This window comes from Elephantulus edwardii, unplaced genomic scaffold, assembly GCF_000299155.1.
Source record: "Elephantulus edwardii isolate Elephantulus edwardi_28Jun2011 unplaced genomic scaffold, EleEdw1.0 scaffold00065, whole genome shotgun sequence".
NCBI lineage: Eukaryota > Metazoa > Chordata > Mammalia > Macroscelidea > Macroscelididae > Elephantulus > Elephantulus edwardii.
The window spans coordinates 7,903,547-7,922,729 of record NW_006399815.1 but is presented as its reverse complement, the minus strand read 5'-3'; the positions used below and the strand labels follow the sequence as shown (position 1 = coordinate 7,922,729).

The following is a 19,183-nucleotide window of genomic DNA, read 5'->3' as shown; positions in this document are numbered from 1 at the left end:
AAAAAAAAAAAAAAATTAAAAAAAAAAAAAGAAAAGTAGCACATTTTCTGATTTGATCTCATAAAATGTTCTGCGGTACAATTTTTTTACACCAATTAAATCATATTGTGCAAGAAAATTTTCTTTAACAAAAATTTTTTACTAAAATGATCATAAATTATTATCATTATTCTTTTATGTAGTTGTTGTTAAGTGGCATCGAGTCATAGACTTCTCATAGCAACTCTGTGAACGAACAACCTGAACACTTGTACAATTTTCATCATTTCTCCATGTTGATAGAGTTTCCAGAGGCAAGCTATTTTGGAAGTGGATGCCACTCCTGCTTCCAAGCTTGTTTTAATTGGGGAGATCCACCAAACACTGCCCACCATGGGTAACCATTATCGCATTTGACACATCAGTGTCACAGTGTTCAGCTTCACAGCAACCACAAGTTACCTCTGTACAGCAAATGGACAGACCAGTGCTATACACTTAGAAGAATGTTTGACCAAAAACAATTAAAACCAGGCCTGAGGGCCACAGATTAAAATCACCCCCCTTTGGGTTGGTAGCATAACTTTCTATCTACTAGGTCAACAGAGCTCTCTCTATGTTGTTGTTAAGTGCCCTTGAATCATAGATGACTCATAGCAACCCTATTAACAAGACCTGAATACCAGTATAACTTTCATTATATCAAATAAAAGGGAAAATTGTGAGGGTGATTATCTCTTACCATAGCCAGCACTGTTGAAGATGCCAGTCACAGTTGTGCAGGAAGAGTTATCTCCACCACACACTCCACATTTGTCTTGTCTGGTCATGGAGTTTAACACGTGATCACAGCCAGCTTGCTACAAAAACACAGTAATACAACCAATATTATAAATTTGACTAACTGTAATCCCAGTGCATTAATATTTACAATGATTATCAACCATTTCAATTACTAAGATGCTCAATTGTGCCTCAGTATTTTACGCATCTGTCCACATCATCATGCACTGGGATGCTAATCAAAAGGTCAGTGGTTCGAATCCACCAGCTGCTCTCAAACACAGAGGAAGAGCTAATTCTGCTTCCTTAAAGATTTATAGTTTTAGAAACTGTGAGTCAGAATTAACCTGATGAAATTTAATTTTCTGATCCATGTGAGTTAAAAAATATTGTGTTTTAAAGAGTTATCAACACTTTTTCTGTATTGGAATCACATGAAGCATTTAAAAAAGGAAGAATTCTAATTTTCTTCATTAAATTCTTTGGAGATAAAAAATAGTGGTCTGTATTACAGTAACACTTGTTTATTATTACACACACTTGATATTTGAAATGGTGTTATGTTAAAAAAACATTTTCAAAGGGAAAAACCATATGATTATATAAGTAACAAATTTTAATAACTCAAAAAAGATCTTATGATTATTTAATTTCTGAGTAAATTTGAAAGAAAAACCCTTGTCCCAAAAGTTATATCAAGTATAATAAATGGTGTTTATTTTTAAAAAGTATATATAAATGAATAAATTGAAAGAAAACTATTTGCTCAAGTCTTTCAAAGAAAAATCACAGTGTCTCTCAAGGCAGCAAATCCTCTGTGTAGTATAAAATAACTCTTTCAGTTCTTTGGAGTATTCCTCAAAATGTAATAAGATCTAAAAGCTATAAAAATAAATTTAGAAATGTTTGTCATGATGTCTTTGATATACAATGAAAATGTGAAAAATGTGCCTTGTATATTTTATACATTTTCATTTTATAATGAAAAATTCCTTTTCAACCAGATATGAAGGAAATACTATACATCTATAGGGAACTGTGTTGGCCTAGTGGGTAAGGAGTTGCACTGCAGATTCAAAGGTAGCTATTTTGAATCCACCAGATATTTTGTAGGGGAAAAACTTGCAATCTTCTCTCACGAAATGTATTGCCTCTGAAAACCCACTGGAGTGTCAACTCTGAGTTTGTTCTGACCCAAAAGCAATGACAGCGATTACACACCTATCTGTATGTTTAAATAGGGAGCCATTATGGCAAAGTCTGCAGGTGACTGTGATGTTAACCCAAAGGCTATACGTTTCTAGCATTTTTAATTCAACAGTTGCTCTAGGGTAAAAGATGGGTATTCGCCTTCAATGTTACTTATAGCCTGAGAAACCCAATAGAAGGTCAGCTATGAGTTGATTGCAACTTAATAAATAGCAATGAGTTTGAGTTCTTTTTTTAATGTTTCAATAACCTTTATTAGATTTGTTTTCATGTGGTCATCTGGTCTTACAAGCAAGAAGCTTGACTACCCTAGGAAAGTCTGCAGTCAAGGAAATCTCCTAATTAATGAATAACAATAATGTTAATTTGAAGATTAAGGTGCACTTGACTCAGGCCATCGTCTTTTTAATAACTGGTGAACACTGATGAGAGCTGGACAATGAATAAAGATGACAAAAGAAGAATCAATGCCATTGAACTGTGGTGTTGAAGACGAGTACTGACTATCCCATGAATGGCCAAAGAATGATTGTCCGGGAGAAGGTACAACCAGAGTACTACTTAGAAGCAAGGATGGAGAAGCTTGGTCTCACATCCTTTGGCATGTTGCTAGAAGAGGTGGTTCTTTGAAGAAGGACATCATGCTTAGAAAGGCAGAAGAATGGTGAAGGAGAGGAAGACCCTCAACTAGGTGGAATGACATGGTGACTGCCGCAATGAACTTGAATGTGTCAGAGATTGTAAGGATAGTACAGGATAGGACACGGCTCGGATCCTTTGTTCATAGGGTCTCTATGAGTTGTACTTAACTCAAAACAATCTAACACATATCTGCTTGGGTAGCAGTTATGGTTTCTTTAGGGTAAATTTCCAGTATGAAATTGCTGGATCAAATGGTATTTCTATTTCAAACTTTTTGAGAAAGCGCCATACAGCCTTCCACAATCGTTGCACCATATTACACTCCTACCAACAGTGAATAAGGGTTCTAGTTTCTCCACAACCTCGCCAGTATTTGTTGTTTGATGGTCTGTTAAATTTTACTATTCCTACTGGGGTGAGATGATAGATATCTCATAGTTGCTTTGATTTGCATCTCTCTTAGAGCTAGGGATTTTGAACATTTCTGCATGTGTTTGTTTGCCATGTGAATGTCTTCTTTGATGATTTGCCTGTTCATATCCTGTGCCCATTTTTCAATTGGGTTATTTACTTTTATCTTGTTGTGGTACTCAAGTATTTTATAAATTCTAGAGTTAAGTCCCTTGTCTCACATGTCATTACCAAATATTTTTTCCCAATCTATGGCTTCCATTTTTACCCTGTTGGAGAAGTTTTTGTATGTGCTTAGGGATTTAATTCTTAGAAGGTCTCATTCATGTATTTTATCCTTTCCTGGTTGTAGGTTTTTCAGGATGCTTGGAAGATTGTTGATGTTGTGGATTAGTACTTCTACAGTTCTTCCAAGCTTTTCTTTAAGGAAGTTTATAGTCCTTGGTTTTAGTCCTAGGTCCATGATCGACCTTGAGTTGGTTTTTGTGTACAGAGTGAAGTGTGCATCTTGCTTGAGTTTTCTGCAGATAGTTTTCCAATTTTGCCAACACCATTTGTTTAAAAAGCTGTCATATCCCCACTTAACTGATTTCATCTCCTTGCCAAAAATCAGCTGACCATAGGTATATGGGCTGATTTCCAGTTTCTCAATTCTGTCATTGTACTAGTATCACACTGTCTTGATCACCAAGGCAGTGTAGTAGGATTTGAAATTAGGGAGTGAGATGCCTCCTACCCTGTTTCTCTTTTTAAGGAGTGTTTTGGTTATTCTGGGCCTCTTTCCATTTCAAATGAAATTGGAGATTGCCTTTTCCATCTCATTGAAGAATAGAATTGGTACTTGTATTGGGATTGCATTGAACATATGAACTGACTTTGGTAGTATTGTCATTTTCACAATATTGAGTTTTTCTATCCATGGATGCTCAAGTATTTTATAAATTCTAGAGATAAGTCCCTTACTAGACATATCATTATCAAATATTTTTCCAAATAGATGCTCACCTATGTTTATTGTGGCTCTGTTTACAATAGCAAAAAGCTGGAAACAACCTAAGTGCCCATCAACAAACGAATGGCTAGAGAAGCTTTGGTATATTCACACAATGGAATACTATGCTGCGTTGAAAAGCAAGGAGCTCATGAGATATTATACAAAATGGGTGACCCTGGGGAACATTATGCTGCATGAAATATCTCAGTCACAAAAGGATAAACACTCTATAGGGCCACTATTGTAAAGTGGAACTGATATCCGAGTTGGAAGGAAACTAAAAGGGGATGAATAATATATACTGCATTGAATGAAATAGATGAGGAGAAAACTGTTCATGAGGACTATATGATTACGTATTATTGTCATGACAAGAGTCCACAATGAAAGTTGCATAGTGGAGTGGACTGGGGAGGGGGACTGTATAACAATGAAAGACTCTTTTTTTTTTTTACTTTTCAAAGAGAAAAGCAAACTCAGGGGAGGGGTGGGCATGGAGGAAAGTGTGCAACAATAAATGAATAGAAATACGAAGTCTGGGTAAACTTTCATAAAACTGAAAAACAAAAAAAAAACCTTTAAGATGCTCAAACTGTAAAAAAAAACAAACAAAAAACAAAAACAAACCTCCAAACAGTATGATACATGTTCAAGAAGATAAATAAATGGACAAACTGATGAAAAAAAGATTAAAAAAAAACCAAACAAGAATCTAACTTCTGGTGTTAAATGAGGCCCTGATAGCCTAGTGGATAAGACGTTATACTGGCAACCCAAAGGCAGAAAATTTGCTTCCACCAGCTTCTCTACAAAAGAAAGATAAGCAATCTCCTCCAAGGTGATTTAGAATTTCTGGAAACCTGCTGGAGTATATAGTTTGTTAGTTGGTTCTACTCAAAAGCACACAATCTAGTGTTAATTTAGATAACATATACTTTTATCCAACAATTTCAGCAAAAAAGGTTATGTTTAATACTACTGCAAAACCATCAAATCAGCCACTAATACGAATATTCTGTGAATGTTGTGTCGAGGATTTATTGTTCAAAATGGCTTTTCTAGCCTTTAATTGACTTCAACTTTCCCATGTGGATGAACGAGAACATGCAAACAGGGTGTGTTATTTATCCACAAGTGTATTAGGCTGTTTTGCCATTAAATTGAGCAGATACAGCAGCAGAAACTGGGAATCTCAACATCAACAAGGAAGAAGAGTGTATGTCCTTTGTGGGCAAAAGAGTTCTGCACCAGCAAGACTAGGAACCATGCAAGAATAACAGTAACCTCAGCAGAAAACCAGAGATCCACCTGAGAAAGTGCTGTCTTGGGACTGATGCTGAGGACTGAGGGTAGACACCATAGTTGGCAGGATTACTGGATCTTTGTAGCACTGACCTAAGTAATAAGGCTGAAAGTCAGAGGACCAGTAACCATGCTTGAGAAACTGTCTGGACTGAGGGACTATACCTTGCTGCCAACATAAGATTTAGTCTGTTAACTTCTCCAATAAACCCCATAACTGTGAGCATGGTTCTGCAAAGTCTGCATAGTGATTGCAACAGATGTCAGACACAGTACAGCAATAGACTAGTGTTGGAATTAGAAAAATAAGCAAGCACGTGGGGGAGGGTCATGTCTGACCTCAAGGGAATTGCTTTTGTGCTGTGGTTGTTGTTGATGGGGACAGTTTCCTCTGCAGAATTCAAAGAGGTCAGATATAGCTATCCTATTGAATGTACCCTGGACTGCCAAGAAAACAAACAGATTCATCCTTTAGAGGGTTAAGCCAGGCTACTCCTTGGAGGCAAGGATTCTGGAGCTTCGTCTGACATACTTTGGACATGTTGTAAGAAGAGGCAGGTCCTTGGAGAGGGACATCATGCTTGGGAGGGTGGAGGGACAGCACAGGAGGGGAAGACCCTCTATTAGGTGGATTGATTCAGTGACTGGGGTAATCGGGATGGGTGTGTCAGAGGCAATGCAATTGGCACAGGATAGAGCAGGGTTTAGGGCTGTTGTACACAGGGTCGCTATGAGTCGCAAATGACTCGATGGCACATAACAACAACAACATCCCTATACCATCCTTGCTTTTTTTACACTGTGTTATTCTCGTTGTTGTTGTTGTTAATTGCCATCAAGTCATAGATGACTCATAGTGATCCTATGTACAAAAGACCTGAGCTGTGTTCATAGAGTTTCCAGAGGCAAGCCATTTCAGAAGTGGATGTCACTCCTGCTTCTAAGCTTGTTTGAATCGGGAGGTCCACTGAGCACTGTCCACCATGGGTAACCATTATCACATTTGGCACAACAGTGTCACAGTGTTTAGCATCACAGCAACCACGAGTTACCTCTGTACAGCAATGCACAGAGCAGTGCTATACCATGTAAAGAATGTTTGACAAAAAATCAGGCTGAGTGGTAAGGAGCTGTGCTGCGAATCCAAAGGCATGAGGTTCAAATCCACCAGCTTTTCTGCAGGAGGAAGCTGGGCCATTTCCTCCCAAACAATTTACTGCATCTAAAAATACTCTGAAATATTGCCACTGATGGGTCAGCTGTGAGTAGGTACAGACTCGGCAGTATATAACAACAATGACTTGATGACACATGGTATCCTATGATATCACCAAAATAATATCTGGTTAGAGAAATAGAGAATTTTTCAAGTCACTGTAAATATAATGGAAACTTAACAGTTTACTTACCCAACATAGACCTTGAACACAGATGTCATTTGTTTCAGTTCCACAAGGAGTACCATCAACAACCTTATCTTTCAACAGGTAGAAGTTATTGGTTCCAGCAACTCGACAAAACAGTTTGCAGCGATCTTTCATAGCAACTGTAAAATAAATAAAATTTGAGGTTTATGTTGATAAAGATAAAGGTCCCTATATTTTTTTAAAAGTGTTTATCAAAGAAATATTAAAATTACTTACTCCCAGTATACTGTGGAAGCCATCTCACATTGGACGGAAAACCTCTGATGTTCAAATGTTTACCATCAAATTCAGAGCATTGCTTTGCACGGAAGTCTAAGCTGTCTTCTGGACATGGATCAGTATTACATGACTGATATTTTGTCTTGAGGCCCACACAGTACTTTCCTCCATTTTTTGGCCTAATGAGATGTATTACAATTTAAAGTACATTAGTACAATATTACTTCTGCTAAAAAAAATCTTCTGCTTTTTTATAGGGTCTGGAAAAACCACTAAGATCTCATTTATATTTTGTTTGTTTTGGATAAAAGTATTTAACAGGCTATAAATAATTCTAAGACAAAATCATGTTAAATGATAAGAGAAAAGAAAAGCGTGGATCTACGTATAATTCTGTATGACTTTTGGAAATAGATAATTTCAAAATTGTTAGAATATAAAAAAACACTTTTGAATATAAAGTATTTAATTTAGTAGCATAAATTTTAAAGTCCATTTGAAGTCTGATTTTATAAAGAACTTGCCACATTTCCACATTAAAAATGCATATAAATAAGATTTTGAGTACTTAAGAATGTCATAAGGCTTACAAACATTATTTATAATTTATACAACACAAATGAAATTTTAAAATCCTTAAAAGACTGTTTTTAAAAATCCTTAAAAGGCTGTTAAGAGAACAAATGGGTTCATCCTAGAGAGGGAAAAAATCAGGCTGCTCCTTGGAGGCAAGGATCCTGAAGCTTCGTCTGACCTACTCTGGACATGTTGCAATGAGAGACCAGTCCTTGGAGAGGGATGTCATGCTTGGGAGGGTGGAGAGTCAGCGCAGGAGAGGAAGATCTCTATGAGATGAATTGATTCGGTGACTGTAGTAATGGGAGAATGTGTGTCAGAGACAATAAGATTGGCACAGGACAGAGCAGGGTTTAGAGCTGTTGTACTCAATAGCACATAACAACAACAACATAAATCCTTTTAATGAGTTAAGTGGGGCAGATCTATGCTTCACTCTTACAACATAATACAGACATACTCAGGGCGATTACAGATCCTGCTGGCACTTCTGATTCCACCACCACAGGTTCTGGAGCAAGAACTAAATGGTCCCCATGGTCCCCAATCACCATCCACAGGACGAGTGTCCATTTCTTTGTTTACACAAAGTCCATGGTAGCAGTGCTATAAAATAATAAACAAAAAGGTCAGAAGACAGGATTCATGTACACCTAATTATAACATTGTATTAATCATAGTAGTAATAAAAAGATCAATATATCAACAAAATGCATAAAATTAAAACTACAAACTAAAATATGTGATTATTTTTCAACATTTCCTGAGTATCTAGAGAAAAACCATAAATTTAGTAGAATGAAAAAATTATGATGTCTTCTTTGCCTTTGTGATTATCATGAAAGACAATATATACATATGGGGGAAAATTATACATTAAGGTGAAAAAAGTATATTTTTAAGAAATAAGCAAATTTTATGGGTGACCCTAGAAACATTATGCTGAGTGAAGTATCTCAGTCACAAAAGGACAAATACTGCATGGTGCCACTGTTGTGAAACTGGACTGACATCAGGGTTAGGGGGAGACTGAGAAAGATGGGATAAATAATGTATACTGCATTGAAACAGATGAGGAAGAAAACTGTTTAAAAGGGTTATGTGATTAGGTATTTTTGTCATGATGAGAGTCCAGCAAAGGCTGCGTAGTGGAGTGGACCTGGGAGGAGGGATTGTAAAACAATGAGAGAATTTTTCTTCTACTTTTCAAAGAGAGGAGTGTACTGGGGGTGGGGGTGGGGCGGTGAGGAGTGGGTGGGGAGAAAAATGCAACAATGAATGAATGGAAATCCTCAGTCTCTGTAAATTTTCATTGAAATTAATAAAAAATAGATAAAATAAAAACCTTGTACAAATATAAAAAGAAAGGCAAATATTCATGCTTCTTGTATAATAATATTGTAATATTCTAATGTTGTATATATATATATATATATATATATATACACACATACTCATTTTCCCTCAAAGACATCCATTCATTGTTTCATATCATTTTCTAGTGCATCTCAATCCAATTCTCAAATTATGAGCTTCTGCCTTATTTATAGAAAATTGAAAAATGCACTCATAATCTCCCACCTCACCTCTCCACCTAATATTTCCATCCAAGAATTCAGTCTTCCTATTATTGTACATGTAGAATAAATTTTAAAAAGCTAAAGTCATTTTGATAATTCTTATCTCCAAATCACAAACATTTCTGGTAAATTAAAAATCAAAATTTTCAATTAAGTAATAGCTTAAATCCATGGATATAAAAAGTCCACAAGAATTTTGATGAAAATAATGGATTTGCGCATTAGCCTATTTCAATGAAAATTTCAGTATTGCAATGAAAACACTGAAAAAATGGTTTTTTATTTTTTATTTTACTGAGGGAGCAGAAACGGCATCCACTTCCAAAATGGCTTGCCTCCAGAAACTCTATGTATGAACAGTGCTCAGGCCTTTTGTTCATAGGGTTGCTATGAGTCGTCTACAACTCAACGGCACCTAACAACAACAACAACAACAACAATTTTACTGAGCGAGCACAGCAGAACTTGTAAGGGTAATGCAAGATAGGATACAGTTTTGTTTTGTTGTACATAGGGTCACTATGAGCTGAAAGCAGTAGCTAACAGCAAATAATTTATGATGGAATTGATGTGCCTAGAAAGTGCACATGATATTTCTTTTTAATTTTACTAGTGAGCACAGCATAGCTTATAAGGGTTCTGCAAGATAGGGTAGAGTTTTGTTCTGTTGTATATATGGTCACTATGAGTGGGACACAGTAGCTAACAACAAATAATTTATGATGGAATTAATGTGCCTAGAAAGTCCATGGCATTTCATGGAAAAGTGATTAAATCTACAGAAAGCTAGTAACCAATACATTCTAAGGGAACCATAGGTCAGGTGATAAAGACATAGTTGAGGTACTATACTGACTTATTTTCAAGAAGTATTTACTTTTGCATAAGAAATTGCACTGCAATCCCAAAGACACATTGTTCAAATCCACCAGCTGCTCCATAGGAGAAGAATGGGCAATTTCCTCCCATATGACTTACCACTCACTGCCTCTGAAACCCCCCTGGAGGTTCAGCTATGAATCAGTTCTGACTTGATGGCATACAACAACAACAAAGTTAACAAGAGAGATAGTGGTTAGTCATATCCTGGGGTAAAGTTTAGTAGATTTGGGTAAATTAACAAATAATGTCAAAATAGTAATAATGCTGTTTCACATGCAGCTTATTTTAGGAGAAAACTTATTTTAATGTATTAGAACCATTAAGGATCTAGAGAAGCCACTTAAAACTAGCAATTATTCTTAGGTACATTTGATGAGAGTATATACAAGTGACTCGATGGCACATAACAACAACAACAACAATATACAAAGAAATATACATAAACTTGGAGATTTCCCAAACTCTAGGACCTTTATATCTGCACTCATTTGAAATACTCTGACAAAACTATGATATACTTAGATAATTATATACTCATGTGATTATTTCTGTAATAATCTATTGGCAACTTTAATACTGAGGTGATACATATTGAAAATAAAACAATAACACTGATGTTCATTCACTTAACAATATTCTCTATCAACCAAACATGACAATGCAATAAATTCACCTGAAGAGGAAAATAAGTTATGAATAGAATGCTCAAACAATAGTATATCAGTATATCACATCCTTGGATAATCTCCTGATACAAAACTCACCCTTGGAAAAAACCTACCATCCCAACCCCACAGATGGTTCCATCTGCCAGTGGCATGTGGTGAGTGATACAGCCTTTTTCAATTCCTTCTAAGCTTGTGCACCAGAGACGCCTGCACTGTTTCTGCAAAATAGAATAAATCAAACAAGCAAGAGTAAAAAGAAAAATTAGAACGACCCTATTCAATTCAGTATAATGCAACCATTTATAAAATTATACTATTTCCTGGTTTTGTGGTGACTAATAGAAATAATCAATAAAAGTCCTTATTAAATAATTAAACTCTTGCTATAATTTTTTTCATTCATTAAACAATTAAAATAGAAGTATTTAAAATAATGTAAGACATTTTTCTCTCCTCTAGAAGATTTTTTAAAGCACTCATTATTTTAAAATATTAATCACAAGGAGTTTCCAAAGCCTCTTTGGATTCAAGAGTGGAACGCATGAATAACGTTCACAGAAACACTGTATAACATATACTGAAGTTTCTTACTTATGATGATGACTTTTCATTTTGGACAAAGAGTTTTCATAAAACAAAAATCTATACAAGATGAGAATATCTATAAGTAGTTCTTTCTCTGAATTTAAATTCAAAGTTTATTTAATATTTAAATCTTGTAGAAAACATTTTCCTGATGACAGCAGCAAGAAAAGTACTTCATGGGCCACCTTGAGTCCAATAAACCTCTGTAGACTACATGAGTCTTCCCTGCCCCCACCACCCCATTTACCACTAGGGAACAGATAATTGATCCTGCTGGCTTTCAGGAGCCTGCATTGCCCCATCCAGCAGAGAAAGTAAAGTCCTGTGGGATGCCCTGACCAGTCAGCAGTGAGGAACGTGCCAGGGATTGTTCCAGTTTCCCAGGGTCTTTTTCTGCTCAAAAAAAGACACAAGTATATCTTACTACCAAGACTTGGGGAAGAAAGTCCTGGACAGTATTCCCTGCATTTTGCCAACACCCTAGAAGCTTTGTCTGCTAAGGTGAAAGTGGTTCCTCCCATTTAGCTTCAGGAATGGACACATGCACACAGTGAGCATCAGCACCAACTGACCAAGATTTGGAGAGGATAGAGTCTTTAGCAATATTCTTGGAGCTTTCTCAGGTCCCCAGGAGCTTTGTCTGCTCAGGAGGGAAACAGTCCTTCCCATCCAGTTGAAGGAGAGGACACGCAAGTGGAAGCAGCCAATTTTGCCTATATCTAGGGAAAATTCTGCCCTCCCATAAAACTGTAAGTCAAGACAAAGAAGTGGAGCCCACCACAGCTGGGCAAAGGAAGAGACATTGGCTGCCTACCCTTCAAAGGACACATGGATAAGAAGGTTGCCATGGGAAACAAGGAACAGAACTGTTGCAGAAAATGGGCAGGGAAGATTGCCACTGGGAAACTGAATCTGGGCAAACTAAGGAACTGCAACTCTACCAATGGCATCATAAATATAAGGAAAGGGCAACTACCTACACAGACACAGCAGAAACTGCATCACTCATACCAAGAAGAATTTGAGATAATGTCAAGGAAGCAGGAGGTAGGATCAAACATTATAAAAAAAATAAAACAAGCCTTCTCCTAAAAATGCAGACCAGATAAGGACCTCATGAATACTTCAGAGAAAGGAATACAAAAGAATTATACTGACACAGAGTTCTAAGAACTGGCATTGAAGAAGTTACAAATGATGGAAGAAAGATGAAACCATTAGTAGAGAGGTATAAGAATATAAAAAAATCAACAAAGAACAGAGAGAGTACGACCAAGACAGTATTACAGTATTAGAATCAACAGAAAAGCATGACAACACAATGCAGAGTATTACAAGAAATATTGCACAAATTTTCAACATGATGGTAGCACCAAAAAACCCCATAGATTAGATGGAACATAGAGTCAGTGAGATGGAAGATCACAAAACTCGAGAAATTATGAAAAATATATTTTTATAATGTAAAATAAACATTTCTCCAATAATGGATGTTTCAAAGATCCCTATCTGTTCCCATACCCAAAAGAGATGATCCAAGAGAATGTGGAAATTTTTGAACAATATCATTTATATCATGTGCAAGCAAAACACTGCTGAATATTCAAAAATAGCCAGAGGGGAAAATTTTAAAAAAATTATGAGAAACAGAGACAGAAATAGGGAACTGCAAGACATACAAGCAGAATTTAGAAGACCCCATGGCATCAGAGGTACCATTGCTGATGTCAGGTGGATCCTAGCTGAAAGTAGAGTATACCATAAGAATATCTATTTATTCTTTATTGACTCTTCAAAGGCATCTGAGTGTATGGATCATAACACACTATGGCTGAAATTGAGAAGAATGCGAATCTCATAACATATAATTGTGCTCATGCAAAACTTCTATCTAGACAATGAGTCTGTGGTGCAAACAGAGCAAGGGAACATTATATGTTTTAAACAGAAGAAAAGTGTGTATCAGAGTTGTATCCTTTCTCCATACCTATTCAATCTGTATGCAGATCAAATTCTTCAATAAGCTACTCTCTGAAGAAGAAAGTGGTATCAAAATTGAAGGAAGACTCATCAATAACCTGCATTATGCAGGTAACACAACCGTGCTTGCTGAAAGTGAAACAACTTGAATTACTCTCTGTAGAAGACCAAAGAACATCCTTCAATATGAATTATATCTCATTGTCAAAACTAAAATTCTTACCACTGCACTGACAAGCAAAATTGTGAAAGATGGAGAAAAGATTGACAGTTTCAAAGATTTTGTCTTTCTTGGTTCCACAATAAACACACTTGGTACAACACTCAGGCAATCAGGAGGCCCATTGCACTAGAAAAGTCTTCAGTCAGGGACTGCAAATTATTGAGGAGCAATGATGTCAGATTAAGGACTAAGATGCATGTGATTCAGGTCATGGTCTTTTCATCACTTGATATGCATCTGAAAGCTGGACAATGAATAAGGAGAACAGAAGACTTGACGCCTATGAGCTGTGGTGTTAGAGAAGAGTACTGAATATCCTATGGACAGGTAAAAAACAACAACCCCACCCCAATATGTCTTAAAGAAATGGCAGGCAGAGTGCTCCTTGGAGTCAAAGATTATACTCCAGGCATGTTGTTAGGAGAAGCCAATCCTTAAAGAGACATAAAGCTTGGGAAGGTGGAGGGAAAGCAAAGAAGACAAAGATCCTCAACAAGATGGATTGAGACAGTGACTGCTGCAATTGGCTTAAGTATGTCACAAAGTGTGGGGATGGCACAAGGTAGAACAGGGTTCAGATCTGCTGTTCATAGGGTCACTATCAGTTGTAATCAACACATTGGCACTTAACAAGAATAATGTATAAAAGAAAAAGCTTTCATAGTGTAGTACATTGTATGCTGGGCTGCTAAACAAAAGGCTAGTGGTTTGAATCCACCAGTGGCTCCAAAGGAGAAAGATAAGTTATTAATATTTACAGTTTCTGGCTGCCATTAGTGGGTTGGTTTTAGAAATCCATTAAATTCTCTATAGAATCAATACAGGCAAAACTATGGAAGCTTCTCAACTATAACTAAATGCAGTGAGGATTATCACTGGTCATGGGACCTTACTACAGCCTCGGAAACATCAAATTCAATTGGCATAACATAGTTCAGAAGGACAATGCTTGATGTTTTACTTTGCTGAGTATCAACTGAGAATTTAAGAGTTTGCTTGTGTCCATGTACAATGCAATCATGCCCTTTGTAGGGGCAAAGAAGAATAAGGACACTTAAATAAACATGAAAGCATTTAGTCTAGAGCACCAATAAACCTTATACTCCTCAATTTCCATTACGCTACTACTGATAACTTCTCTTAAAAAACATCCCAATAGAAAGTCTTACAAATAAATAGTGGGAGATAAATGTAGAGCAAAACTCAATATCATAATAGTAGCCCAGGCTTACTGTACTGTTCTGGCTTACTGGTCTGACAGAGACTGATAGAATCTCTTTTTCCCCCCTTGATCCTGGAATTGAGTTCACTCTTGTGGAACAATTTTCACCCACTCGTTATTTTGTACTTAGGTGTTATCAAATCAGTCATGAATCATAGAAATTCTATGAACAACAGATAAGAATCATACTCTATCCTGTGCCACTTTTATCATCTCTGATATACATGAGCGCATTGATACAGTCACTGTGTCAATTCATCTTCTTGGTGTCTTCCTGTCTTTCTATGAAACCTCCATATTTTCAATACTGATATCTTTTTACATGGATTGGACCCTTCTGACCACATGTTTAAAGTATGTGAGATGAAGTTTCAATATCCTTGCATCTAAGGAGTACCCTGGTTGCACCTTTTACAACTTTGTGGGCAGTAAGGAGACATTGAGTACTTTTCTCCAACCTCACAACTCAAAGGCAACAATTGTTCTTCTGTCATCTTTCTTCACAAATTTCAGATGCTTAGGAAGCAACTGAAAAGACTATGGGTTGCATCATATTCTTTAAACTGGCATCCTTGCCCTTTTTCACTTTGGAGAGGTCCTTGATAGCAGATTTCCCAATGCAACATTTCTTTTGATAACTTTTTTTTTTACCATAATTATTTTTATCTTTTGATTTCTTGACTATTGTTGGGCATTGACTGTGGATACAAGTGAAATGAAATAACTGACAACTTCAATCTTTTCTCTATCATGATGCATCCTATTGGTTTAGTAGTGAAAATTGGGTTTTCCTAGTGAGATGTAATCCATATTGAAGGCTGATCTGCAGCAAGTTTTCCAAGTCTCTTCACTTTCTATAAGCAAAGTAGTGTCATCTGCCTAACACAGATTGAATACAGAATATCAAGACCAAATGGCATAAATTTCCAACATGCTGGATGGACAAAAAAGTAGAAAAGAAGAGATGGAACAAAGACTCAGTGAGATGGAGCACAAGAACCTCAATGGGAACATACTAGATGTAAGAAAAGAAAAGAGAAGAAATATGAAGTAAACATTGGAATTATGTGTGATAACATCAAAAGGAACAATACCCATATGATTGGAATTCCAGTATAGGAGAAGAGTAGGGGAAATACAGACAAAATTGTGGAAGAGGTACTAGAAGAAAACTTCCCAGGTATCATGAAGAATGAGAATATCCACATTTATGAAGCTCAGTAAACCCCAAAACAGACAAGATCTCAAAAGAAAAACATTAAGAAATATTATAGTCAAATTGTCCAAAATAAAAGAGAACAGAATACTAAAAGCAATGCAAGAAAGAAAAAGAGTCCTCTACAAAAAAGAACCAATTAGATTAAGCTCTGAATTCTCAGTAGAAACTATGGTACAATAGATCACAGAGACATAAACTTTGTCAACATCTATGCATCATATGATAAACCTACAGTATAAATAAAGCAAAAGTTATCAGACATAAAGAAAGACACTGAAAGCACCAAAATAGTGGCTATTTTTGTTGGGTACTGTAGAGTTAGAATCAACACAGAACTGACCCTCTGGGAGATTGTCCATCCTTCTCCTGCAGAGTGGCTGGAGTCCTTGAAACATCTGCCTTCAGGATTGCAGTGCAGACTCTAGACACTAGGCCACCAGAGCTCCCTACAAAAGACTTTAACTGGCCACTTTCATCAAAGGATCAACTCAAAAGATCTGAACAAAGATACAGAAGATCTAAAGTATACATATAGCATCTTGAACTTGTGGATGTATTCATGATACTTCACCCAACTAAAGCTAAATTTACTTTCTTTTCAAGTGCACAAAGTATATTCTCCAGAACTGATTATAAAGTGTCAACAAAATTAAAAAAAAATTGAAATAATATAAATTATCGTTTCATACCACAATGCCATAAAATTAGAAATTAACAAGGGGAGAAAGAGCAAAAAATTACCTCTATGGAAGCTAAATAACACCCTAATAAACACTATTGGGTTATAGAAGAACTAAAAATTGGAAATAAAATTCCTTGAAACAAATGAAAATGAAAATAGAACACACTAAAATCTCTGGGATACACCGTGGCAGTGGCAGTTGATAGGCAAAAGTAAAAAAGGAAAAAGCAAAATTACTGACCTAACTCAACACCTCCATCACACAGGAAAAAAAAAAAATAACCCAAAAAAAAACAACACAACAATAATCTAATTTCACAACCTCTAGAAGAAAGGAAATTTTAAGGACAAGTACAGAAATTAACTAGATAGAAAAACAACTGAAACCATTAACAAGGCCAGGAGCTGGTTCTTTAAAAAGGGTCAATAACATAGACAAATCATTGGCAAATTTAATACAAGAAAAGACACAAATAAAAATAAGAAATGAAAGAGCATAATAACACAAACAGTTGAAACTAAATAGATAATTAAAAAATATTATGAAAACGTATATTCTGATAAATTTGAAAATCTATGTAGAGGAAATGGACAAATTCCTAGAAACCCACACCCTACCAAGATTGACAATGGACAGATGTAGAACACTTGAGCAGATGTATCATAAAATATAAAACTGAGCAGGTAATAAAAAGACTCCCTTCAAGAGAAGTCCTGGCCCAGATGGCTTCAAATCTGAATTCTATCAAACACTTAGAGAAAAACTATCACCAATTCTACTTAAATTATTTTTAAAAGTAGAAAAATAATACTCCCAGACTCATTCCATGAAGCAAGCATATCTCTAATATCAAAATCAGGCTAAGACAGTACCAAAAAATAAAATTGTAAATCAATATCTATCATAAATATAAATGCAGAAATCCTAAAATTGTAAATCAATATCTATCATAAATATAAATGCAGAAATCCTTAACAAAATTCTTATCAATAGAATACAACAGTATATATATATTTTTTTTTAATTCATCATGACCAATCTCATCAAGTGAGATTCATAACAGGCATGCAAGGACATGTCAAAATAAGAAAATCAACATAATTTATCACATTATCAAAGCAAAGAACAAGAACCACACAAGTCTATCAATTGATGCAGAAAAAGGGTTTGATAAAATCCAACCTTCTTCCCTGACTGAAACACTCAATAAGATGGGATAGAAGGGAATTTCCTCAACAGAATCAATGGAGAAAGAATAAAGGTATCCCTCCTTGTGAAGACGGATGAGACAAAGATGCCCACTATCACCACTGCTACTCAATATTATATTGGAAGGACTTGCTAGGGCAATAAGACAAGAGGAGGAAGTATGAGGCATCGAAATCAGCAGAGAGGTGATAAAACCCTTGCTATTTGCAAATGATGATACTGTACACAGAAAATTCCCAACACTCATCAACAACAACAACAAAAAGCATGTTAGACTTGGTAGACAAATTTAGTAGAGTGGCAAGATAAAAAATAAATACATAAAAATCAGTGGAATTTCTCTACTGTAACAAAGGAAACTAAGAAAGCAATATCATTTATCACAGTGAACCACAAATTGAGATACTTGTGAATAAACCTAACCAGAAACACAAAAGACCTTTATTTGGAAAACTATAAAACATTACCTTGAGAAATAATAAGAGGCAAAGCTAAGCGGAAAAATACTCCGTGTTCATGGATAGGAAAACACAATCTAGTGAAAATAACAATCCTACCAAAAGTAATCTACATGTTCACCACAATCTCAACTACTAACATAAAATTCATTTTTAAAATAGATATAGGAAAGGCAACTGGCAGTTATACTTGGAAAGGAAAGAGACTCTGAATAAGGACAGCACTTCTGAAGAGCAAAATAAAAGTGAAAGGCAAAAAAACTTTTGATCAAAAATTTTGCTCTCAGAACTTACAACACAGCTGTTATAATCAAAACAGCATTGTATTAGTGCAATGATAGACGCATAGACAAATGAAACAGAATTGAGAATCCAGAAATTAACTCATCTACAGCAGTCAAAGTGGTATTCTACAAGAAAATAAAACCTATCAAATTGGGAAATGACAACCTCTTGAACAAATGATGCTGGTAAAACCAGACATGTAACTGCAGAAAACTGAATCAGGATCCTTCTGACATGACACACAAAATATCAACTCAAAGTATGGGTATGTCAGAGACCTAGGGATAAAGCACAAACCCATAAAGATCATAAGAGACAAAATAGGACAAAACTTAGAAGGAGTAGCCTATGGTACAAAGAGGCTGGCAGATACAGCCAGAAATGCATAACCAGAAGGAAATAAAGTCAATGAATGAGACCTTCTAAAAAAAATTGTTTGTGTACGTCAAAAATTTTTCCAATAGAGTGAAAAGAAAACCTACAGACCTAGAAAAATAATTCTGAAGCTTCATCTGACATACTTTGGGCATGTAGCAAGGAGGGACTTGTCCTTGGAGAGGGACATCATGTTTGGGAGAGGGGAGGGACGGCACAGGAGAGGAAGACCCTCAGTGAGATGGATCGATTCTGTGAGTGGAGTGGTGGGA

The 19,183-nt window shown here is 36.0% G+C and overlaps 1 protein-coding gene across 1 annotated transcript in view; it reads right to left on the bottom strand.

Annotated features, from left to right (window-relative positions):
• Positions 1-19,183, bottom strand: part of LOC102857539 (A disintegrin and metalloproteinase with thrombospondin motifs 20-like) — a 280,569-nt gene that overhangs the window by 175,391 nt on the left and 85,995 nt on the right. Inside the window, exons 11-15 of the mRNA XM_006888233.1 lie at positions 10,786-10,890; positions 8,003-8,148; positions 6,964-7,145; positions 6,730-6,866; positions 722-839 (exon numbers count right to left, since the gene is read on the bottom strand). Coding sequence (XP_006888295.1) covers positions 722-839; positions 6,730-6,866; positions 6,964-7,145; positions 8,003-8,148; positions 10,786-10,890 — 688 coding nt within the window. The remainder of the gene's footprint in view (positions 1-721; positions 840-6,729; positions 6,867-6,963; positions 7,146-8,002; positions 8,149-10,785; positions 10,891-19,183) is intronic.